General features: G+C 40.4%; 2 protein-coding genes, 1 long non-coding RNA gene and 1 pseudogene across 3 annotated transcripts; 1 reads left to right on the plus strand and 3 right to left on the minus strand.

The window, feature by feature from the left end:
* Positions 1-2,199: 2,199 nt before the first annotated feature.
* Positions 2,200-4,490, minus strand: LOC148202716 (putative pentatricopeptide repeat-containing protein At3g08820). The gene has a single exon (XM_088108679.1). It carries the CDS (start codon positions 4,313-4,315, stop codon positions 2,417-2,419), a length of 1,899 nt encoding a protein of 632 aa, XP_087964805.1. The 5' UTR covers positions 4,316-4,490; the 3' UTR covers positions 2,200-2,416.
* A 2,745-nt stretch (positions 4,491-7,235) lies between these two features.
* LOC148202717 (uncharacterized) lies at positions 7,236-9,670 on the plus strand. The gene is made up of 5 exons (XM_088109679.1): positions 7,236-7,303; positions 7,562-7,898; positions 8,562-8,688; positions 8,856-8,897; positions 9,336-9,670. The coding sequence occupies exons 1-5, from the start codon at positions 7,236-7,238 to the stop codon at positions 9,542-9,544; spliced, it is 783 nt and encodes a 260-aa protein (XP_087965805.1). The 3' UTR covers positions 9,545-9,670.
* Positions 9,671-11,745: 2,075 nt separating this feature from the next.
* On the minus strand, positions 11,746-13,405 carry LOC148202718 (uncharacterized). Its single transcript, XR_015785138.1, has 2 exons — positions 12,730-13,405; positions 11,746-12,221 (listed from the first exon to the last, which is right to left on the minus strand). It is a non-coding gene; the product is annotated as an uncharacterized LOC148202718 (long non-coding RNA).
* An 8,284-nt stretch (positions 13,406-21,689) lies between these two features.
* LOC148202719 (putative disease resistance protein RGA4) lies at positions 21,690-25,126 on the minus strand (annotated as a pseudogene).
* Positions 25,127-25,331: the final 205 nt, after the last annotated feature.

The following is a 25,331-nucleotide window of genomic DNA, read 5'->3' on the forward strand; positions in this document are numbered from 1 at the left end:
ATTTCTCAAACAAATTTCTCAAACAAAATTTTCAAGCAGTTTCCGAAAGAACTACGTAACCCTGATTTCTCATTTTGAATGAGAATACGTAGGAGCAAGGTCAATCCTTGTCGGGCCCAAAAAAAAACTAAAAAATATATTTTGTTTATTTACAATTTTATTTTAGGGAATAATTAAACATTTTGAAAACCACATCACATTCGCGCATTTAGTTAAAGGTACTGCCTTCGGGCAGGCGCTATAGGGTGCTAATACCTTCCCTACGCGTAACCGACTCCCGAACCCAGAATCTGGTTTTCGCGGACTGTGTCTTATTATTTTATGGTTTTTCCGTAGTTTTCCATAATAAACTATGGTGGCGACTCCAAAATCTCTTTTCGAAACCTGTTTCTTTTTGGATCGTCGTCCCGTCGCGATTCCGGTTGCGACAGCAGCAAGAGAACTTCAGATGAACGGACAGAACTCCAATTACAGGACCTACTCTAGAGCTTTTACTACTATTGAAAACTATGCTAAGGAAGCTGTATTGTAAACAAGTAAATCTGTCTATGAACAAGCCTTATATATGCTGCTGTGATTTAAAACTGGAAAACCTATAAAACTTCCTAAAAACAGTCATAATAGCAACTGCCAATGACAGGTCTAAAGTATATACAATCTGTCTAGACTAGTTAAAACACAATTACAAGACTAATAGGTAGCAAGTAAAACAAGTCAGCTCCAATCTTCAGGCCAGGCTAGTGCAGGTCAGCTTAGCTTGATTAATTTTGCCTCTTTGAGTCCCAACTTGCAGGAGCAGGTTACTTCCCTTGGTCCAACCAGCTTCAGGTCACATCTCCAGCTTATTCAAGCTTGCCATGCAAGCTTCTTCCATCAAGTCACGTTCAGGTCAGGTGCAGTTTCCAAGCCTGTTTAGCTTCTAATTCTTTAGAAATGACAGCCTACAGCCAGTTTCTTCAGCTCCACTTCCAGCCTACTTCAAGTCTTGTTCACACTTCAGCAATGACTACCCTTAACTTCACTGGATTGGAACTGCAGGGTTTATCACAGCACAGAATTACCCAAGCTTCTCCTCTCAAGTTCACTGCACCAGCAAGCTAAGAAAATGAACTGCACTAAACTCTAAAGTCAACACCTCTACAAATTGTTTGACATTTTCAAAATTACGTTCTTACATCCAAATTAAAAATAATTGAATCAATAAAGCAATGCAAAAAGAATCAATTTAATTACATAACTATGGAAAAAGTTATGAATCAAACATGCAACAGTAATCAAAGCCGTCAGAATTTACTTTTAAACTTATTAACAAAAAGTCTATATAAAAACTCCAAATTAACACATGTTCACAAAAATTAAGATTTTTACAATGATAAATAAATTTGAGCAAAAAAGAGAAAATTAGAACTAAACAAGGCCCAAAAGGAATGCTATTAACTATGAAAAATACAAGAAAATAGGGACTTAGCACACCCTCACATTTAAGCCTTTGCACTCTGAACAAAACATAAAAGAAAACACAACTATTCAAAAAGCAGTTTACAAAATCTGAACAGAATCACTAATGTACTGCCTAGAGGACCAGCAATAGTAACTTTTAAAAAAATTGCCTAGCCACAAATATAACTTTGTCAATCGTTATTTTAAAAAATAAAATATTGCAAGCAAGAAAATAATTGAACTCATATTCGTATGTGAGTATATAGTGATCATATCATACTCTTATCATGTTTCGTAAGCTTTGTGATGGAAATGATGAAAATAAACCATTTTACAGACTTAACATGGACGAAATTGAAATGTGTATAAAGTTGAAGAGCCAAACTCAATGTAAAAAATAAATTAAAAAACTAAAAGTAAAATTTAACCTTTAAAATTTTATAACTTGTAAAATTATGTTGGTACTTGAAAGTATATGTATTTTATGGATTATTTTAAGAAAGATTTTGATAAATTCGATAAATTTCATACTACCTTCCAGTACAATGTATAAATATCACACATTTTGTTAGTTGTAATTTCATTGTACAGCTTTATTCACTTACCAATATTGACAAAAAAAACTGACTTTTTTATATTTGATGCAAGATATATATAATTAAATAAATTATTCATACATGGAAAAAAAAAATTAGTTACCTTTAAATGGTCGTGTATAAGTGGAGTGTGATCATAAAATGAACATCTCATGCAGGAGGATGCTACCTAATTACTTGTTATTCACAACACAATCTACAACCACCCAGGGGGTTTAGTCTCAAAATTGTCGTCATGCTGATAAATGGTCAAAGATAAAAAAAAAAATCAACATTGAAGTTTAGTTCCCTCAAAAATACTCCTTGCTCATATAACCAAAGGTGCAAGCTTTGACAAGAAATTACTTGCGCAATTTCCTGTTACTGCAATCACGGCTTATTTAACAACAGCATACAAGCAGGCAATGGCTTGCTACTTTCATATGCTTCACCAATCCACCCAATGTATGGTATATGCTCTCAATTTTAGGATGTGACAAACAGCCAATGAGAAACTCATGCACAACTCCATCCACAACAATCCAACTACTTCCTGGTTGCTTCTTGATTCCCTTCTCTTTCATTTCTAACCGCAGCTCCGAGACATCACTCCATTGATTCTGAGATGCAAATGCATTTGCCAACATAACATAGCCTGCAGAATTGTCTGGGTCTACTTCAACAAGCCTCCTGGAAACCTCTTGGGCCAACTCCACTCTAGAATGGAGCAAGCAGCCTCCGAGCAAAGCACCCCAGACAAAATTGTTAGGCTTGAAAGGCATGGAAATCACAACCTTCATAGCTTCTTCTATGCATCCTACTCTTGCAAGAAGATCAATATAACAAGCACAATGCTCCAATGTAAGACTAGGGGAAAGGGACACTTCTCTGAATATCCAGCGCCCACTTTCCAATAGTCCAGAGTGGCTGCATGCACTTAAAGCACCAAGAAACGTTCCAGCATTGGGTTGTAAGCCGAATTCTGGCATTCTGTAGAAGAGTCTCAATGCATCCTCTGCTTCACCATATACTGCAAGACCCATGATCATCGCATTGAATAAGACCACATCTTTGCTGACTGTATGTTCAAAAACTTCCTTTGCCTTATCCAAATTGCCACATTTTGAATACATGTTAATTAAAGATGTGGCGAGAATTTGGTTTGAGGCAATGGTGTCTTTATGTCCTAGAGATATTAGGTGATCGTGAACCCAACTTCCAAAACTCAAATCACCAATTTGAGCACATGCTGAAAGCACACTAACCATTGTGATATGGTTAGGTGTAGTGGCTGGTTCTTCTACCATCATACGGAAAAGACTTAAGCCCTCCACAGGATAACCGTTTTGAACATATGTATTTATCATAGCATTCCAAGGAACCACGCTTCTTTTTCCTATTGCAGAAATTCGATCAAACCCTTCTCTACTCTTCTCAACTTTCTCCCATTTACCTAACAAATAAACCAGCGCCGTGTTAACTGAATCACAGTAAGTTTCTCTAGTACTCACTCCATCACCAATCAATTCTGAAAGAATGTTAATCCATTTCTCAATTTTTGGCACCTCAAGGCTAGAACAGGCTGATAGAACACTGACCATAGTATCACTTTGGGGAAGCAAGTTCTGACTAATCATCACATGGAAAAGCCGCAAAGCCTCCTCACTCTGTCCAGACCGAGCAAAACCAGAGATCAAACTAGTCCAACAACTGACTACCCTTTTGTCAGGAATTTCATCAAACACTTTTCGGGCAGATGGCAAGTGGTTGTACCCTTTCGCGTACACAGAAACCAAGCCATTGCAAACAGAAGGGTCAGAGAGGAAACCCGTCTTCTGAATGTGGACATGAATCTGTTCTACGTGACGGAGATCTTTGGACCGAAAGCATGCCTTAAGGAGGAAAGAGAAAGTAAAGTCGTTGGGCGAAAGTGGATGCCGTTTCAAATCTTTGAACAGAGAAAAGGCGTGAAAAAAGTTACCCTCTTGGGCGAGAACTCTGATGATGGCATTGAAAGGAAAGATGTTTGGATTTTGGAGATGGTGAAAGACGCGAAGAGCAATGCGTGATGGGTAGTGTCCAATGAGGCGCGTGGCAACGAGGTTGTCTTGGTGTGCACCAAGTTGGAAAATGCGTGTGTGGATTTGGTGAAGATACGAATATGGAAGGTTGCCTTGTAGGAGGTCGGCAAGGTTGGTGGGTTCTGCAATGGAACATGAACAGGGAGAGTGAAGGAGTGCAACGATGGGTTTGAACTTTTGGGTGGTGGGAACGACCAACTCGTGAGACAGGGTGAACATGCTTGTTTGATTCAATTTTCATTTGAAGTAAGTTGCAATTGTTACATATTTGATGTCAACGAATGTTGTGTTAACATATGTTCTTTTTAGGAGTCGTCCTCCATCATTGCAAGCTTGCAGAAGACAAGATTATTGATTAAGAACTCTCATTGTCACGCTCCAATATGAACATGGCATGTACCAAGGAAAAAAAAAAACTAGTAACTCCTTGCTATCCCAAGGAAGGACAAAAACTGCTTTCAAACAAAAACACTGCTACTAAGTTAGGACAAATTATAACAATATGTTTTTTCAGTCAAAGAAACCTACCATTAATGGTTGACATATTGCAGTAGTTTTTGACATGTACTGTTAAAAAGATAGAGATAAAAATGGGCTCAACGAGAGAGATGAATACAACGGGATGCCAAAAAAGATTTTTGTTGTGGGTTGTAGATAAAGGATTAAAATACCTTCTTATACGGGTATATGTATTATATTATCGTATTATATTTGTTAACAGTAAAAAAATAAAAATAAATATTTAATTTATATTTTATTAAGTTAAATTTAATTAAAATTAATATTAATTTATATTTTTATAAAATTAAATTTTAATTAATATTTAATTTAATTTATATTTTATTTTATATATTTTTATAATTTTATTTTAATAAATTATAAAAATATATTTTTTTAAATATTTATGAATATATGCATATATTCATAAAGATATTTAGATTTTAAAATATTCATAAATATTTTTTAAGTAAATATTTATGCTGGTAACAAATTGAGTAACGAATAAACTTTTTTTGGGTCAAGTTACAGGTAGATCTGTGTCGAACATAACCTGTTATCATTCCAAGACGTATATATTAATTCATATAAGGTATAGATATGATTTAACCAACTTTATAAAAGAATATAGGAGAAAACATAAGGAATAGTTCTCCGTCTCAGCATATCTCCAAAAAATTCTATTATGTCCTTTTCGTTAATAACACTTAACCGTCTGCTGGTTATTTTTTTTTTATTTCTTTTAATTTACCTTTTTAATTTTTATTTAATAATAATAATAATAAATTACGAAATAAAATTTAATATTTTAAATTAAAAAAATAATAAATTAAAAGTTTATTTGTTTTAATTCAATAATAAATAAATATTTTTTATTTAATAAATATTTAATTAAATTAATATTTTAATATAATTAGATATATATTAATATTTTAATTTATAAAATATTATTTAATAAACCAAAATAAATAAAACATATTAAAAAATTAAAAACAAAAAAAAACTAGAAAAATATGTTAACCTTGTTTGGAACGGTAACTGGTTAACATTTTTTTTAAAGTTTTTTTAATTTTATAATATATTTTTTTTTATTTTAATAAATAATATTTTATAAATTAAAATATTAATATATATTTAATTATATAAAAAAAATATTACAGTAATTGAATATTTATTATATTAAAAAAAAATATTTTGATTATCAAATTTAAATAAATAATATTTCTAATTTAATTTTTTCATTTAAAATATTAAATTTTTAATTCTTTTAATATGTTTTATTATTATAGTAAAATAACAGAATTCTCTGTCGCATTAGCAGAAACTTGATTTGATTTTTCATGGATAACTGAACTGGTTAACACAGTACCAGACTCCCGTTGTTCCTTTAGTAAATGCTCAGTCCTTAACTGTGTTTTTTCAGACAATTCAGATTGTTCAGTACTCATCCTTCCAGCGGCACTGTTATTGCTTGTCAATTCTCCAAATGGTCTAGTCATAGGTCCGAGGAAAAACCGCACACCACAGCATCCACCACTATAGTCTAAATGTGAGTCAAGTAACTACAAAAAAAAAAAAAAAAAAAAAAAAAAAAAAAAACTTGAGATTATCCACTGCGTATCTGGAGCAGTAACATAACTATATACACGATGCGGAAATGGGAGAGTGAATCAAACATTAAAACTAAAAGACACAATCAAAATACTCTTCATGCAGCACATATACGCCAATTAGCCAATTGTTAATAGATTTTGACTGCTAATGAAAACCACCACCAGCATTGGCACAGTGCAAGAAATTTTCAGTTCCAAATCTACTTCCTAACTTCCGAAACAACACCTACAATGGCAGAACAATGTCACAGAACATTTAAGCATTTGGCTCCACAGGATGAAAAAACAAAGCCCTTGCCTAAAAATGAACAAAACAGATGAACAAAAGAGAGGGAGCTGTTTGGATATCATTCACTTAAGCTGGGACAAGTTCAAATAAAAATATTCAACAGGAGACGGAAAGTTCAAAGAGGGAAAAGCAGACAAAGTCAGAGAAGCTGACGGTTAATACGAGATGAGAAGAAAGTGGTGTGGAAGAGGAACTTACTCTTGGTGGTGAAGATGAGAGAGCAGTCACCACAGCGAATGGGAAAGGGTGGAGGAAGAAGAAGGGCTCGATCTGAAATGGGGATTGGCTGCAGAGAGAAGAGGGTGAAGGAGAGAGAGAGAGAGAGAAACAGAGAGAGAGTTGAGTTTCGTGAGAGTTCCCTTTTCTCAATCTCAGCGCCAAAGTGAGAAAAAAACGGTGCTTCGTTTATATTTCTTACTCCTCCAAATATGGGCCACCAAACACAACGGCGGGTACTGGATCTTCGTGGATTTCATCTAGGGGTCTTTCTTACTGCAATTACATGTTTTCTTTTTTACACCCCCATAGTCTTACAAAAATTACCTAACTATCCTTGACTAAAAGATATTAAAAATCCTAATATTATCCCTTCTTTCACAGCATCAGCGTCCTCCACACTGCCGAAAGCCTGCAACGTCCTACACCCAACTCCATTTGGGAACTTTGGAGAGCCGTTTCATTTTATTGAGAGAATGCCTTTGGAACCTAGCGTTAGTATTTTCTCCTTGTGGGAGAGAATATGGCTCAAAATTTGGAAAGCCACATCAAAAGGGACAACAGTGCTATTGGAGGAGAGACTTTTTCATTGTGGATTTTACTATTTTTTGGAAAATGATACTTAGACAACAAATTTTGACAACATTTCGACACAGCACACGTGTCAGCATATGAGCGGTCCACGTTTTGAGGGAAAAAGCTGGTGAAATCTGAGAAAAACTGCTTCAATTGTGACGTGGCGAGGGACGGGCACGGGCAGAGTAAAAGTTGCGTTTCAAATTTGAAATTCATTTTCGAACTTCGTAGAGAGAAGCCGCGCGAACATTGGGGACGGATGCTGTGACCTAGACAGAGAGACGAGAGAGTTGGAGAAAGGGTTCACGAGCGAGAGAGAGACGGAGTGCTTGCCGGAGTGCCGCCGTTCACTGTCGAAGGCCGTGTCGGAGAGATCGAACGCCTCCAGCCCGTTCCGTTTCAGGGGCGCCGCGGGTCCGACGTCGACCGGTCGAAGCGAACACGGCATCGTGTTCCGTCCGTTCCGGCCCAGCGACTTAGGGAGGCGTTGAAGGTGTCGCTTCGTCCCAGCTGCTTCCGTCCCTGTCCCGGAGTGCCGCCGGACCTTTCTTCTAAAGATATTGCCGTCATGAAGAGGCGGATTGCAAATGTTCTTGAACTTGGGGAAACGGTATGTATGTATTTTATCATTCTTAATTTTCTGATTTTTTATTTCTTTGTTCTACTGAAGTATCATTGTAAAATACAATATTTATTTTCCAATTCACTCCAGAGTAGTTGTAGATCATCCATTTGTTTAGGCAATCATTGGATTTTTATGTGGCCAAGGAGTTGTGGAATTTCTTGCTAAGGGTAGTTCATATTCTTAAAAAATACTATCCAGTTAAAAATATTTTACTCTCAAATCTGAACGTGTAAGGAATGTGTAATTTTGACATTGTGCTTTTCAAGTTGGAACAAATAAATACAGAAAATAAGAGAACCCGAATCTGCTGTTGACTCCATAGTTGCGTATGCAAATTTACTTTTAACTTGAGTTGAGTATGGCAACCCTAAACCGTTATCAGAGAAAGCCTGTTAATTGCCATTTTTTCAAAATAAAGGATTAATGGTGTTCATAAAGATAAAAATATAAGAAACAATGTTTAAAGTTATATTTGGCTTGTATCTAACTGCAATTATTAATTTTATATCATGTTCATTTACATGTTCTCTTTATATCTTGTAAATCTTTATACTTGACTAGGCTGGAATTATATATCATATATCTACTTCGTTAAGAGTTTTTTGAGGTTCATTAGTTGGGCAGTATTAACCGATATTCTTCCAATAGGTTTTGCAAGCCTTGAGAAGGCTAAAAGGTAACAGTGACAGAAAGGAAAAAATGTCTGCTGAGACTAAGGTTGTATTTGACCAGCTAACTGAGGATGCTATGAAGCTGATGGAGAATGGTGAATACAGTTGAGTTAATCCCTCCGGGCTTTGTAGATATTATGCATTGTGTAAACATGTAATCATTTAGATAGGCTGATGAGACTCTATGTCATGCGGCTTGTTTTGATTCACTGTTTCTTTAGTTGCTATGCCTACATTATGCTTAACTTTGGCTCCTTGACCTTTTTCGCAGATGTTTATCATGAAAAGCGAGAGGTTTTTGATCGTGAAGCGGGTTAGTGTTATACACTATGCTTTATTCTACTTATATTATGTTTTGTTGTTTCATTATGTTTACATTGTTAACAACATGATGTAATATGCTGTTTGATTTTATAATTTATTTGATTTAACTACTTGGTTTTACTATTATAATACTGTTCAACTTATGTTGTTATTATGGTCATGATGCAAGATAGAACTTATTGTTCTATTATCAATATCATACATGGTGTTTGTTCATTCTTAGTGTTTGGAGAAACTATCTTTGGGCCTCCATATTAGTTAAGTGTTGGATTTTGGGGCAGGTTATTAATTGTCAATTTTTCCTTGGCTCTTCTTTCTTCTTTCTATGATGTTGTCGATATTTAGGTTTATGAGAAGGAGTGAAGGGTGCCTGTTTCGTGGTATTAACTGCTTAATGCTTATGCCTTCTACATTCTCCCCTTTTCAGAAGGATATGAGAAGTTAGCCCGGGCAAAAGAAGGCCCATCAAATCAACATTTGGCTAGTGGAGAAGCCTCTAGCACTGGTGAAGGTGATTATGATATGTTTGCTGACGAGGATGATAACAGTAAGCCATCTACAGATGAAAATAATACAGTTAGTCAATCTTCATCGGACGTCATATTGTGTGGAGGAATGAAGTGTTGCAACATTTAGGGTTGTTACAAAATGGATAGTACGAATGTCATTTATGGATTTCTTATCACTCTTTGAAATTGTGATGATTAGGTTTGAATGTACATATTTTTTGTTACAAATCATCAAAGAAATGTTCAATAAATGACATAATCAATGGTTGAAGATCATTTGCATGTCCAATAAGTGTTAAAAAAAATTCATTAAAAAATCAATGTCATTTTGAAAGTTGGGATTTTCTCGATTTCTGGAAAACCTGCGAAATCTGCAGAATTCTGCAGATTCGCGCGTTCGTTCAAAATTTTGGAGTGAAAATGGGACGTTCGTCCCATTCGCTAAGAGTGAAATAGTAATATTAGACGTTCGGTTTCGTGTGTGTTAGCGCTCGTCCAAACAGTACTCCACCTCAGCCTTTTAAACGTTCGGTTTTGATGTAAGAGAAATGGTGAGCGTTCGGTTTCTCAATATTGACTGTATGTGCGTTCGTCCCAAACACTGTTTACCTATTGAGTTTCGTTATCTATGTACGTTCGTTCCAGACGGTGCTTATATATCTTGTTTCGATTGTAATCGTCTATGAACGTACGGCTTTTGACTGCATGTGCGTTCGTCCTTAAAGTGTAGCGTTCGTCCTTTCCTATGAGTGTAGCGTTCGTCCTTTCCTATGAGTGTAACGTTCGTCCTTTCCTATCAGTGTAGCGTTCGTCCTTTCCTATGAGTGTAGCGTTCGTCCTTCCAAATGGTATAACGTTCGGCATTATTAGCGAGTTATGACGTTCGTCAGCGAAGTGTTTCGGCCTGTTGTTGAGCGTTCGTCCGTAGCGATCGTCCAGAGAAGTGTTCGGCCTGGTGTTGAGCGTTCGTCCAGTACGTTCGTCCATATCAATTTTGTGACGTTCGGTCAAATTGTGTTCCTCCTGGCGTTCGGAAATGACGTACGCCAAAATAGTGTTCGGCTCGGAAAGTGACGTTCGTCCCGATAGCCCTCGCCCAAATAGCGTTCGTCCAGTAGTATGCGTCCAAAGCATTTTGGGACGTTCGGCCAAATAGAGTTCGGCTCGTAAATGGCGTTTGTTCTGTTGTAACGTTCGTTCCTTAAAGTGCCCAGTGAATAGTAGTCGTCCAAATAGTATTCTACAAACTATGTTGTCTAAGTTTATTTTTGACTGTTGCTGTGACCGTTCGTCCTCAACTGTGAGCCGTTAGGACGTTAGGAGCGCATCATTTGGCTGTCCAGCGCGCAGCGCAGAGGACGCTCGGCCAGCACTCAGAGAAGGCTCGTCCAGCGGGGAGAGGACGCTCGTCCAGAAAGTGGACGCTCGTCCAGAAAGTGGACGCTCGTCCAGAGAGCGGAGATCGCTCGCCCAGCTAGCGGAGAACGCTCGCCCAGACGCTTGTCGCCCAGAGGGGACGCTCGTCCACCGCGCAGGGGACGCTCGTCCAGCACGCAGGGGACGCTCGTCCAGCGCGCAGAGGAGGCTGCGCAGAGGACGCTCGTCCAGCAAGTGGACGCTCGTCCAGAGAGCGGAGATCGCTCGCCCAGCTAGCGGAGAACGCTCGCACAGACGTTTGGCGACCAGAGGGGACGCTCGTCCAGCGCGCAGAGGACGCTCGTCCAGCGCGCAGAGGACGCTCGTCCAGCGCGCAGAGGACGCTCGTCCAGCGCGCACAGGAGGCTCGTCCAGCAAGTGGACGCTCGTCCAGCAAGTGGACGCTCGTCCAGTAAGTGGACGCTCGTCCAGTAATTGGACGCTCGTCCAGAGAGCGGAGATCGCTCGCCCAGCTAGCGGACAACGCTGACTGAGGACGCTCGTCCAGACGCTTGTCGCCCAGAAGGGACGCTCGTCCAGCGCGCACAGAGGAGGCTCGAACGGTAGATGTAAGTATAAATGAAGGAGCCATTCGATCTCTAACAGACCGAACGGTATGAAGATTAAGAACGAACGGTCGATAAACAACAAGCATGAACACAGAGACAAGCCGAACGTCACAGAGGAAGTAAAAATCAGATGAAAGATGGACGAACGACTCTAACAGTGACGTTAAAGACCGAACGGTTTGACAGGCAGAAACAGTAAACGTGCAGAATTCAAAACCAGCAGAAACGCAATTGCAGGAACAGTAAACTCGCACAATAAAGCTATCAGTACAAACAAACGTAAAAATTAAATTTCAAACAATCAACAACAGTATAAATTAAATGGCAGACACACAACAACACAGATCAAATTTCAGAAGAAATTTAATCGCATCAGTAAAATAAAATTGACAATTCAGTAACAGGAAATTAAATGACATTGTTCATTCAAATTAAAATTCATTACAATACACAAAGCCAAATTCTCAAGTCTCGTTCTGGTGCTGCCTCGTGCGTTTCCAGCCAGGTTGCCATGCTGTTGTCTCCCATTAGCAACCTTTAATGAATTTCTTCCATCACTCTTTTGCTTCTCTGTCAGATAAAGCCATGTGGGGCCCTCCATTTTGTTTACACTTCTGCATGTTCTGCACACCATCGCTGCCCATGCTGGAATAAACAAGGTCTGTGTCAGCTTTCCACTTCTCTCCCATCTCAACATGTGCATCCAATTCGGCTGGACTTGAAGACGGTGTGTGTTGTCGTTGCTGCTGTTTGATGCAGCTGGACGTGAATGCTTCCAACGTTGCAGCTCCCAAGCTTCTCATGGGCGTGCTGCTGGAACTGCTAGACGGATGGGGTGTGAATGAACAGAAAACGGAAACTTAATACATAGTATTCATATTCAAGCACAATGAATTTAATTTAAACTCTCTTTAAGAAATGCCAGATATTTGAACTAGACAGGAGGTGACCAACATGACAGTAATCCCCAAATCAAAATAACACAGAATTCAATGTATAATAACACTACACCAACACAAAAACTGAAATAAGTGGGTACCTGGGTGCCAGTTTTTGCACACCAAGGCCAACTACGTCCATCACTCTCATTTTGGTGTGGCTTGTTTGTTTTCCCTCATTTCAGCTACTTCTAAGTAATTTGGGAACAATTCTTAACATTTTATTAACAACAGAACAATGTAAGATTAAGCAAAGAAGTTGTATAAAAATTGGGAACAGAACAACATCCACTTGGGAGACGTTTCATACATAAGCAAATCAAATCCAGATACAACATCATCCATGTATTCAACATTCATTGCACTGACAAATCAAAAAAGAAACCAACCTTGAGTGAAGACCACGCGTGGCGGTTGGAACAGAGCCGATTGCCTAAGGTGTGGGTGGGACTGACAACCCGGAAAACCCCTCTTTTTGGTCCTCCGAACATCCCAAACTCCGGCGAATCTCCCGCGGCACTCCGGCGGCACTCCGGGACAGGGACGGAACCACCTGGGACGAAGCGACACCTTCAACGCCTCCCTAAGTCGCTGGGCCGGAACGGACCAAACACGATCCCGTCTTCGCGTCGAGCGGTCGACGTCGGAGCTGCGGCGCCGTCAAACGGAACGGGCTGGAGGGTTTCGATCTCTCCGACACGGCCTTCGACCTTCAACGGCGCACTCCGGCAACCAGTCCGTCGTTCTCTCTCTCGAACTCCCTTACTCCAACTCTCTCGGGCTCTCTCTAGGTTAGACTCTCTCTCAACCTTCACTTCTCTCTAAAATTGTTCAAAAATGAAATTCAAATTTCAAACGCCAAACAAAAACCCCTACCGCTCCCTTTTCATTTCAATTTTTGAAACGCACAACCCAGACTGCCCGTGCCCGTCCTCGCCACGTCAGCGTTGAAGCAGATTTCTATCAGACTTTCTCAGACGCAGCAGCTTTTTCCTGCAAAAACCTCAACCACTCAAACGCTGACACGTGTCCTGTGTCGAAATGTTGTCAAAAAACGTTGTTCGAGTATCATTTTCCAAAAATATCTTAATCCGATCAAAAAAGGAAATTCACTTGTTATTTGATTCCCTGCACGGATAATCACTTAAAAAGTATCGGTAAATATTCATAAATATTAAAAAAATATATTTTTATAAATTATTAAAACAAAATTTAAATAAAATTAAAAAAATATATAAAATATAATATATATTAAAATTTAATTTTAATTAAATTTAATCTTATAAAATATAAATTAATTTTAATTTTAATTAAATAAAAATTTAATAAAATATAAATTAAATTTTTCTTTTATTTTTACAAATAACATATATCCACGAATATTATAATAACTACCTGATTTATTTATAAATAGATACTAAAATATCTGCTGTATAATCCATGAATAATAAATATATGCGGATAGATTTTATCCGTGAGCGCGAACCTACCTCTGTATAACGACAAATTAAGTTTGTCACTTTCGACACTTCTTCAACAGTGAATCAAATCAGTAGTTTGACGTTGAAAACAGGAGTAAAAATTAATTGTTTTTTATTCTAAATGTTTTTAATTCAAAAATTTACAATTAAGACACAGACTAAACTATTTATACTGTGAATCAATTTAATAAATATATGTTTAATTCATTAAATTGTATGGGAATGTCAATCAAAAATTCATTAAATTCATGTATTTCTTTCCCATAATTGTATTTTTAGTTAAAAATGGAATGGTGTAAATGAAGATGAAATGTAATGAAGAAAAAAGGATGAAGATGAAGATAAAGGTGGTATTTAGGAAACTGAAAATATAAAGTGCAAAAAACTTAAATTCAAATAAATAAATTAACAATGAGAACATAATTACAATAAATAGTGATTAGTTATTATCTTTAACCAACCTATTTATTTCCCACTCTTCTTTGCCAGTTAAGCAAATATAAAATAAATAAAAAACTACATAATTTGCAATAACGGCCTAAAAACCGTCCATGCTAGTTATGTATGTTAAGCTCATGTTTGTAAAGTTACTATATGTCTCAACTTTCCTTTCGATCTGTTTCGGTGTACATTTTCCTGTGTGTCTGGATTGCTCTTGGATGTCTGGGATGCTTGCATTTCTTCAACTGTTGTCCTTCGTATTCACCAAAGGAGGGGGAGGTACCTGCAAAGATACTCCGACGCTCAAGTCAGATGTGAGTTATGGAGCTGAAGCTCTCAAGAGAGTAATTGGATACTGCTCTGAAATATTATTCAGGATCTCTAGAGCATAAAGAGAACGTACCTGGACTTTGGTCCTGTCACTGTATTTATAAGCAAAATAAGAATAACCACCTTACCTAAAAATGTGGTTAGTGGCTTTGACAAATATCTAAGATATTTATGTTATTACATAAATATCCTTACTACATGTTATTACATAAATATCCTTACTACATAACATGCCCCCCAAGTCCGAGTTAACCGTTCCGTTTTATGGACGTGGTAACTATAGGACTTATGAGTTTGAGGGAGGCTGTCTTTGCTGTAATTTAGAGAGCGTGTTCCTGGTTATTGCTCATGTGTGGATTGAACGTGACCGAGTGGTTGAATTTGATGGACCAAAAGGAGGCAAAGTCAAACGGCAAAAAGCTGGAGCAAGTGAGGCCGAACGTGAAGATACGTATGACCGAGCGGTCGAGGCCGAGTGGCATGCGAGGCCGATCATGACGATAGTTTGAACGTTCGACACATAGGTGGTCGAGTGGCATGTGAGACTGAGTGGTTGAAAGTAAAGGGAAGTCGAACGGCCGACTGTTTTGAACGCTCGTACACATGGGTTGTTGAGCGCTTAAAACTAAAAGGCTGAACAAATTGGAGGCCGAACGGCCAACTTCTTGAGCGCTCGTAAACATGGATTGCCGAGCGGTGTCTAAACGCTCGTCGTTGATAGAAATTGACGAGCGCTCGTTGACATGGATGAACGAGCACTTCCTGAACGCTCGTTGAAGTGGAATGACGAGCGGCTCCTGAACGCTCGTTAAAATGAATGTCGAGCGATGTTTGGACGCTCGTTGACATTTTGATTGCCGAACGGTAAGGCGGAACGACTGACTGAGTGGACGCTCGTTGATATTTGTTTGTCGAGCGTTGAGGCGGAACGGCTGACTGAGTGGACGGTCGTTGACACTGATGGTCGAGCAGTGAAGCCAAAAGACGAACGCTTTGAGGCCGAACGGTCGAGTAAGGGTATATCGGGTGTTCAAGGGAGAACAGTTACCCGTGGGAGGGTATCCCGAATGTACTGGGTGTTCTTGGGCGAACAGTGACCCATGGGAGTGTATCCCGTAGAACGCTCATGGACATGGTTTGTCGAGCGGTTGATGTTCTGGGTGTTCTTGGGCGAACAACTACCAGAGGGAGTGTATCCCGTAGAACGCTCGGTTTTCTGTTGGCCGTCTACTGTGACCTGCATAAGATATACAATATATGAAAATATAGAGCGTTTTAAATCTGGCGGTCGAACGTCATGGAGGCTAAGTGTTGGACATGTAAGGTCGAACGTGAGGACTGTCTCAACGCTAGAGACCGAGCGTTAATGACGAGCGAAGTGCCGAACGCTCTAGGCCGAACGGCCGTGAGAACAAATGCTGGAATGCTTGAGATGCAAATGATCGAAAGATCGAGGTAAAAGGTTGGAGGCCAACCGGACGAACGTCATTGAGGACGACTACTGGACGCTTGATGCTGAAAATTGCCGAACGATTGAGTTTGTGAACGTTCGTTGATATTGTCGAGCGACGCTTGAACGCTCGTCACATGGGTTGTCGAGCGTTCGGATACGTATGACCGAGCGGTAGAGGCCGAGTGGCATGCGAGGCCGATCATGAGGACGCTCGTTGACAATTGAATGTGGAGCGTTGAGGCCGAACCACTGACTGAGTGGACGCTCGTTGACAATTGAATGTCGAGCGTTGGAGCTGAACGACTGACTGAGTAGACGCTCGTTGACAATTGAATGTCGAGCGTTGAAGCCGAACGACTGACTGAGTGGACGTTCGTTGACAATTGAGTGTCGAGCGTTGAAGCCGAACGATGTTCTTGGGTGAACATAAGCTAGGCTATGGGGATGGTCCCCTAGGTTTGATGGTCTGGGTGTTCTAGGGCGAACATCTACCAGCGGGAGTGTGTCCCTTTGTTCGATGCACCTGGGTGTTCTAGGGCGAACATCTACCAGCGGGAGTGTATCCCTTTATGCAACCGGGTGTTCTTGGGCGAACATCTACCGGCGGGAGTGTGTCCCTTTGTTCGATGCACCTGGGTGTTCTAGGGCGAACATCTACCAGCGGGAGTGTATCCCTTTATGCAACCGGGTGTTCTTGGGCGAACATCTACCGGGTTTAAGAGTGCTTCAGGATGAACGTCGCTCAGATGTCCGCTTTTACGTACAGGATATGCTTATCTGCACTGTAAGAAATAATATTAAACATATAGGTGAGACCGTTTGGTCGAGTTGCAAACCTGGTGACCGAACGTTCATTAGGCCGAATGCTGGACGCTTGAGGCCGTACGTCAAAGAGATGAAGTGACCGAATGATTCTTGCGGAAGTAGCCGAACGTTAATGAAGTGATTGGCCGAACGGTTACAGTCAAGATGCCGAACGCTAATGAGGCCGAATGCGGCGGTGCTCGTACTGAAGAATGGTCGAGCGGTAGAGACCGAACGTGAGGACGAGCGGTTGAAGGCGATTGCTTGAACGCTCGTTCACGGTGATTGTGGAGCGTTCGTATCCAAAGGTCGAGGACGAACGGCTGAATGATTGGACGCTCGTACACGCGAGTTGTCGAGCGGTCGAGTAGCACGTGAGGTCGAGCGAGGACGAACGTCATTGCGTACGCGAGGCTGAGTTAGGGACGTTCCAGGACGAACGTCATTGGCGTACGAATCCACAGGCGGGGACAAACGTTAGAGAGATCGAGTGATCGAACGCAAAGAGGCCGAACAAGAGCATGGCCGAATGAAGTGACGAACGGCCTAAGCCGAACGGTCGAAACCAACACGCCGAACGTCATTGAGGACCAATGTGCGAGCATCAGATGTAGTCGAATGAGCGAACGCTTGCGGATTCGATTGGACGAACGTTACTAAGGCGGGTGGCTGAATGGTCGAGGCCAAGGATTGTCGAACATTGGGGATCCAGTGGACGAACGTAATGGAGAAGGGTGGCCGAAGATGAGTGAGGCGGAATGGTTGATCGCCAGGGATGAACGTTGAGGCCACTCGTTCTGGTCGTCGACCAAGGAGGACGACCTTGGTGGTGGCTCATTCTTGATGGTCGAGCTGGACATTGTCGAACGACAATGAGGAAGGTCCTGCTGATCGGTCATGGTCGACCTAGGCGGGCGACCTTGGAGATTGTCGATTGTTGGAGGAAGTTTTTGTCGATCGGTTATGGTCGACTTAGATGGACGACCTTGGAAATTGTCGAACGACAATAAGGAAGGTGGCACGCCTGTGATGGTCGACCTGGAAATTGTCGAACGACAATAAGGAAGGTGGCGCGCCTGTGATGGTCGACCTGGGAATTGTCGAACGACAATAAGGAAGGTCGTGTCGATCGGTCATGATCGACACTCGGTCTTGTCTGTCGACAAAGGTGGACGACCTTGATGGCGGCTTATTCTTGATGGTCGACCGGGAAATGGTCGAACGACAATGAAGAAGTCTATGTCGAGCGGTCATGATCGACACTCTGTCTTGTCGGTTGACCCAGGTGGACGGCCTTGATGGCGGCTTATTCTTGATGGTCGACCTTGGAGGGACGTTGAGTCCATGCATGTGTCGGACTTATTAAGGTGGACGACCGTGGAGAGTGTCGCGTCTTTGATGGTCGACCTTTAAATGGTCGAGCGGCAAGGAGATGGTTGACCTGGAAATGGTCGCTCGGTCACGGTCGACACACGGTCTTGCTGTCGACCAGGGTGGACGACCTTGGAGTGCGCCGAATTGTCGAACATCAGTGTGGTCGAACGACCGAACACTGGAACGCTCGTGACCAAGGATGGTCGAGCGTCATCGAAGCCGAAAGGCGGAACGCTTGGCGAGGCTGATTGTTGGATGCTTGAAGCCGCACGTCCGTTATGTGAAATAGCCGAACATTGCGGAGGCCTAACTTAACGAGGCGTGGATTGCGCGAGGGTTGCGGAACACGTGGAGAATGGGTTTGACCAGACACCGAAAGGGTTTACCCTGGGTGATAACCGCCTCACTGTAAAATTCGTTCTGCCCAAAAAACCCTAGAATTAGCCATACTGCGGAACGGCCACTCCTGAGGCTGTTGTTGTCGACAGAAGCCGCGATCCAAGGTGATCGAAGAGAATGGAGTCCCTAGGCTTGGGATGAACTGGCGGCTTTGCGGTGGCACTTTGATGGCGATGCTTTGCGGTGGCACTTTGATGGCGATGGCCCTGGTGTGGTTGTCGCTTGAGCTGCACCTGATGGAGCTTGGAGATGACGGAGGTGGCGCCACCGCTGCGACACCGAAGAGGATAAGATCGCGACAGTGGCTCTTGAACCACGACGGTGATGCGTGGTCAGGGCAGGGCCCGGTTTGGGGACTGTTCTTGGAACACGTTGGGTGTAATTTTCAGAAAAAAGATTTTGCCATTGAAGACGAAGAGTGAGACCCTGAGTTCAATTTGGGGATTTAGGGTTCCACTTTTTCCTGCGCCTGCTGAGAAACGATCCTCTGCAGCTAGGGATTTTACTAAACGGAGGAGAAGATCATCTGGCAGTTAATCACGCTCTGATCACAGAGTGTTTGTTCATCACCGGACTTCAGTTCCTGTCTCCTTAGAATTTAAGGATATAGAGGTACGAGCCTACAGCACAGATATATCTTTGTACTGGATCTGACCCGCAAGGGGGTGCGACTTTGCTAAGGTTCCCACTGGTGCGCTTTCGCGGAGATGCTTGCCAGGGCGACTTCTGGCGGTGACGGGGTTTTGAGGGTTCCTGTTCTTCTCCGTTTTTGGGGATTGGGGTCTGCCTAGATTGCGCGTTTTGGGATTTGAAGAATGGCCGCGAATGGAGGTTCTGGTGTGGGCTGTTCTTGTTGAGATGCTCCGTGGATCGGAGTTCGGTGGTCTCTACCACTGTCGCAAGATAAGCGTGACCGTGTTTGGGAGGCGATGGGGATGAATTAATGATTCCCCTGTGACAGTGGTGTTCGGTGGCGTGACGGTGGCTGATGGATGTACCTAATTTGGAGGCGTTCTCTGCGCTGAGTCTGACCCGCGAAGGGGTGTGTTTTTCGTTGATGTCTACTGACATCAATGACTCACGGGGGAAGAAGGAGAGAAACTCGATGGAGGTGTCATTTGATCTGATAGTGACAGTGGCGTCACGGCTTACGGAGGAGAATCTTGGTGGCGATGCAGCGATTTGATGGAGTAGCTCTATCCGAGGAAGTGATTCATCGAGGCCGAGTGCTCCTCTTGCGGTTTTTGTGAGATGACACTCGGCCCCACGGTGGGCGCCAAAATGTTTCGGTGTACATTTTCCTGTGTGTCTGGATTGCTCTTGGCTGTCTGGGTTGCTTGCTGGTTGTCTGGGACGCGTGCTTTTCTCCAATCATTGTTGTTCTTCATACTCGCCAAAGGAGGGGGAGGTACCTGCAAAGATACTCCGACGCTCAAGTCAGATGTGAGTTATGGAGCTGAAGCTCTCAAGAGAGTAATTGGATATTACTCTGAAATAATATTTAGAGTCTCTAGAGCATAAAGAGAACGTACCTGGACTTTGGTCCTGTCACTGTATTTATAAGCAAAATAAGAATAACCACCTTACCTAAAAATGTGGTTAGTGGCTTTGACAAATATCTAAGATATTTATGTTATTACATAAATATCCTTACTACATGTTATTACATAAATATCCTTACTACATAACACGATCACTTTACATATAATTTACTATGCATTTCTTGAATACCTTTCTCTATGCATTTCTGGATCATTCTTTAATTTCTCTTCCTATGTTCACTTTATTTCGATTCTATATATTATCATTTATTTCTTAATTTTATTCTCGATATCTTAATGTACTTACCTCATTCGATATATTTACCCAATATCTTATTCGATTTTGATACTCTCAATATATATATATATATATATATATATATATATATATTTATTATTTCTTTTGTGGTAGATAATTATGTTTAGTTGTTTTTAATACTATGTTTAAGGAAATTAAGAATGATATTTTAATTTCTTTTAAATGCAAAATGATGTTTTATGAAAATATTATTTCAAAAAATTGAACTATAATATTTGTCTCACTTTTATAAAAAAAAAAAATACTATTTGTAAATAAATCAAACTTGGCAAATAATATATTAATGAAAAAAGTCATGCCCATAAACAATTTCGTTTCCATTTGCGGTGTTGCTCTAAAAAAACTCTGCCACATTCTCTCGTTCATGAGTAAGGTTTTTAAATAAATTATTTATCCTCTGAAGTATTAATACATATTAGTACCTCTTAAGTACTACTAAATTAGTTAACTTTTAAAATAAATAAATAATTACTTCTTTTAATTTGTATCTATAACAACCTAAATATATTACTAAACTATCAGACATGACAGTATATAATTACTATTCAACAAGCTTATGTAAATAACTTCATTTACACTCATCCATAAAAGTAATACTGTAACTAAAATTGAATTCATATACATCCCAAAGACATAAATTGAAAAGAGCAACAACAATAGAGTGTTTTTTTTTCTTTCAAAAAATAATAGGTAAAGAAATACAGAACTAAAATCTAACCAGCTGTATCATCACCACTATCTTTTGCTGGCTCAGCACCTAATTCCTCATTTACTGACACCAAATAACGATGATCATAGTAAAAGAAGAAAATAACACAAACACCCATGACATAAAAAGGTAAGCTAATTTCAAAAGCAATATTTGATCTTAAACAAATTCAGTAAACAATATTTGAGGTTAAGAAAATTCAAAATAAAAATTTTATACAAATTTGGGGCACATACAACGCAATAGCTGATAAAAAATTTGAATTCTCTTTGGAAGGTACCACCAATGACTACATATAGAACAAAAGCATAGAAAAATGGTAAGAATAATGCAAACCAGAGGATTGATCTATTTGAATCACTGCCAAGCTTATTCATAGCATCACACATGCAATCCAGATAAGAGAGGTTAAAGATAGAATACAAATGATTTTATAGCAGACATTATATCACCTAGAAATTGCATATAAAAAAATTGATTTCCTTTTACTACTTCATGTGAGCACAAACAATACTGAAACGTTGTTTTATTATTCAATATATACACTGCGCAACAGGCCACACAATTTTGAAGAACAGACTGACACAATAGGGAGATAAGGTGATATCATCATGGATATAGTCCCAATTGCGGAATGTGGTTTATGTATTGCCAATCCTCTCCTGTTTCCCTCTTGCACCGCTCCTGCAGATGAGGACATCCGTATACTTAAATGAGACAAGTTGGTGAGATGTTGAATGCTACTCGGCAGTGACCTCAACTCCTCACAAAACAAAATGCTTAATTGTTCAAGAGTAGTCATGTCTCCCACCCAGTCCGGCAATGAAGTACACGTGCAATCGAATATATATAAAACTCGTAGGGAGGGGACACGTTGTAAGCCATCTGGTAATCTGCAGCAATGCTTGATTGAAACCTCCCGCAGGGCAGTTAGTTGACTCATATTGCTTGGTAGAGCCACCAGCTCTGGACAACCACCGATCATCAACCTCTCAAGACGAGCCAAATGTCGCACACCTTCAGACAACGATTTCAATTTCCTACAGCTTCGAATGGACAAACTTCGAAGAGAAGTTAGACCTTCCAGTATGTGTTCTGGAAAATACTCTACATCATACCATGCTCCAATGTATAGTTCCTGTAGTGCACCCAACCTGCTGAATTCGACGGGTAATACCACCACTCCTTTATCGCCAATAATGCTCAAGGTCTTTAGACAAGCCATATTCCCCACAACTTCCATGAAGGAAGCCGCTTCGCCAATCCTTTCAACACTAAGTTTTTCAACACAAGGAAGACGTGGGACTTTAAAGTTCAAGACACCTTCAATTCTTAATTGGGAAAGACGAGGGAGCACCTCTACTCCTTCATCCCTCAACAACCTCTCCAAATTTGGTAAATTATAAACAATCAGTTCCTCCAACGATGGAAATGCCTTCTCCTCCACGCCGTCATATGTCTCACCATCTATGCACTTCACATTTTTTATTCCACTCACCTCTAGCCTTTTCAAGTGTGGTAGTTTACCAAGTGGGGGAAGCTCCTCACAGTTGTCACAGTCGGAGAGTGTAACTTCCACCAAGTCTCTCAAAACTAGAGAACTTCTCATCCAACTGGGTAGCTGTCTTCCTTCATATCCATTCATCCCAAAACTCTTGAGAGTTGAGGGAGGTTCTAGGGCTTCCAATACTCTCTCCACACTTACATCACTACCTTTTGGATTAGCATTACCATCCCATGACAACTGCAGGATATTCAAGTCCTTACCAATCAAATTTGCTTGTTTAGCATCCCATTCATTCGGAACGTTCTCAAGGCCTCTGATACTTAGCCTGCCTCCCAGATTTAAGCCATGCAACTCTGCTAAGCCACACCCTGGCTTTGAACCCACCACGAAAACGCTTAGTGTTCTTAAATGCCTTAACTTGCTAATTTTGGGAAGCGTCTCTACTACTGAATCACAATAATCCATCACAATATGTCTTAGATCTTGTAATTGCGTCAAGTTTTTGGGCAGTCCATGAAGTTCTACTGAATGTTTCAATTTCAAAATTTGCAATTTCCGCATTTGACAAATTAAGTTATTTAAGTTTGCTTTACCGAAACAATTCAAACTCAAATATCTCAAATGTGTTAAAACATTGAGTGGGGACAACAAAGAAGACCTTGTGCATAATGCTCGGAGAGAATGGTTTGATGGCACCGGGGCAACATCAAGAACATAAGAAGTCCGCAAATCAAGAAAAGTTCGCAGGGATTCAACTTTCTTGAAAGCATGCTTGAATCCTCCAAAAGAAACATTAGAAGATAACAAGGTTGAATAGTGAACTCTACTTGACAACGGAATTCCTTCCACAAAAGCCGCACATTCTTCACCCATAATAGACTGGGCAAGATCATGAAATAGATCATGCATCTTGAAACTTTTGACCATACCAAACTCATCACACTTTGCTTCCTGAAAAAATGATCTACTGTATAATTTATTCCACACTTTATTTCCAACATCCTCCACTTCTATGTTTCTTTCACTTTCAATAAACCCATTAGCCATCCAGAGATGAATCAATTCTTCCTTGTCTATTTCAAAATCTTTGGGGAAAATTGCACAAAAAGAAAAGCATCTCCGCAATGACAACTCCAAATTAGAATAGCTAAGTTTCAAAGCACGCGTAATAGAATTTTCCTCATTTGTCTTAGAACTACTTTCCTTTACATATATCCACTGTCTTACCTCACTTTGATCACGCAAGAGGCTTCCCAGTGTTTTTATGGCAAGCGGCAAACCAATGCAGTTTCTCACGATCTCTTTGCCAATTGCCACGAGCTCTTCCATTTCTTCTCGGTTTGGTCCAAACGCATGGTATTTGAACAACGACCAACTTTCGTCTCCTGGCAATTCTTTCAAACGGTAAGCAGGATGCGTCTGCATGGTGGAAGCAACTTCCTCGAGTCGAGTAGTGACTAAAATGGTAGCTCCTTTTGCTGCCCTTGCGCACTGCAACTTTCCCTTCAACTGCTCCCATTTCTCTGGGTCTTCATTCCACACATCATCAAGAACAAGTAAATACCTCTTCCCATGCAACACGTCTTCAACCTTTTTCCGCATTGCTTCTAAGCTATTGAGATTGGGATTTTGTCCGGTGATGCATTCTATCATGGATTGTAGTATTGTCATGGTGTTGAAATCATCAGAAACACAAACCCAAATTGGCAAGTCAAAATGTTTGCATACCCTGTGATCATTGAAAACCTGCTTGGCTAATGTTGTTTTTCCAAGTCCACCCATACCAACTATGAGAAAGATAGAGAGCTCTTCACTGTTACTAGCGTTTTCCAGAAGAAACTTCACAATTTGCTCTCGATCGTGGTCTCTGCCATAAACTACGGGTTCTGTAATGTCAGAGCTAGTTTGGCGCCAACAATCATCCACTCTTTGCACCTCTGTGACACCATGTTCTAAATTAAACCTGATCTTTTCTTCATGAATGTCATGAAATCTTTGTGTGATGTCTTTCATCCTCTTTTCAATATTGAAACGAAAGAGAATGTCATTAGGATGGAGACGGGATAGGCATGAAGTATGTCCATCATCAGAGTGCATCTTTGTGAAGTGAATCGAACATTCATCCAATATATCATCTAAGACATATGCTGCATCTGTAAGTTTCTGCAGCCAATTCTTGAGGACTTCACTTGTTATTTGCTTTCTCTCAGCGTCTCTGAGGACAGCACGAATTGCGATGAGGTTGTTGGAAAGCTTCTGAATTTGTTGTTCAACACCCAAGTAAGTTCCAAGTTGATCTTGAACAAAAGATCCCAAATTTTCAATCACAGAGCCCAACAAAGCTTCGGCCATTGGGAGGAACGAGCGATGGATTGAAGGAAAGGTTGGTGAAATGGAGAGCAATATTTGGTGTGGTGATTTGAAAGGAATTTAATTAAGTGGCGTTGCTTTTATGCAAAATAATTGAGCAGAGAGAGGAAAGTGGTGGCAGAAAAAGGAATAAATAAATTGACTTTTGTTTGTCTGCTTTAAATGAATGGTTGAGATGCTACAGCCTTTACCGACAAACTTTTGTGATGCTTGAATGGCCTCTTTATCATGTACAGTTAAAAGATAAAGATTTACATTCTTTT

This window comes from Vigna umbellata, chromosome 3 (genome assembly GCF_029865625.1).
Source record: "Vigna umbellata cultivar VRB3 chromosome 3, Vumbellata_1.0, whole genome shotgun sequence".
Lineage (NCBI taxonomy): Eukaryota > Viridiplantae > Streptophyta > Magnoliopsida > Fabales > Fabaceae > Vigna > Vigna umbellata.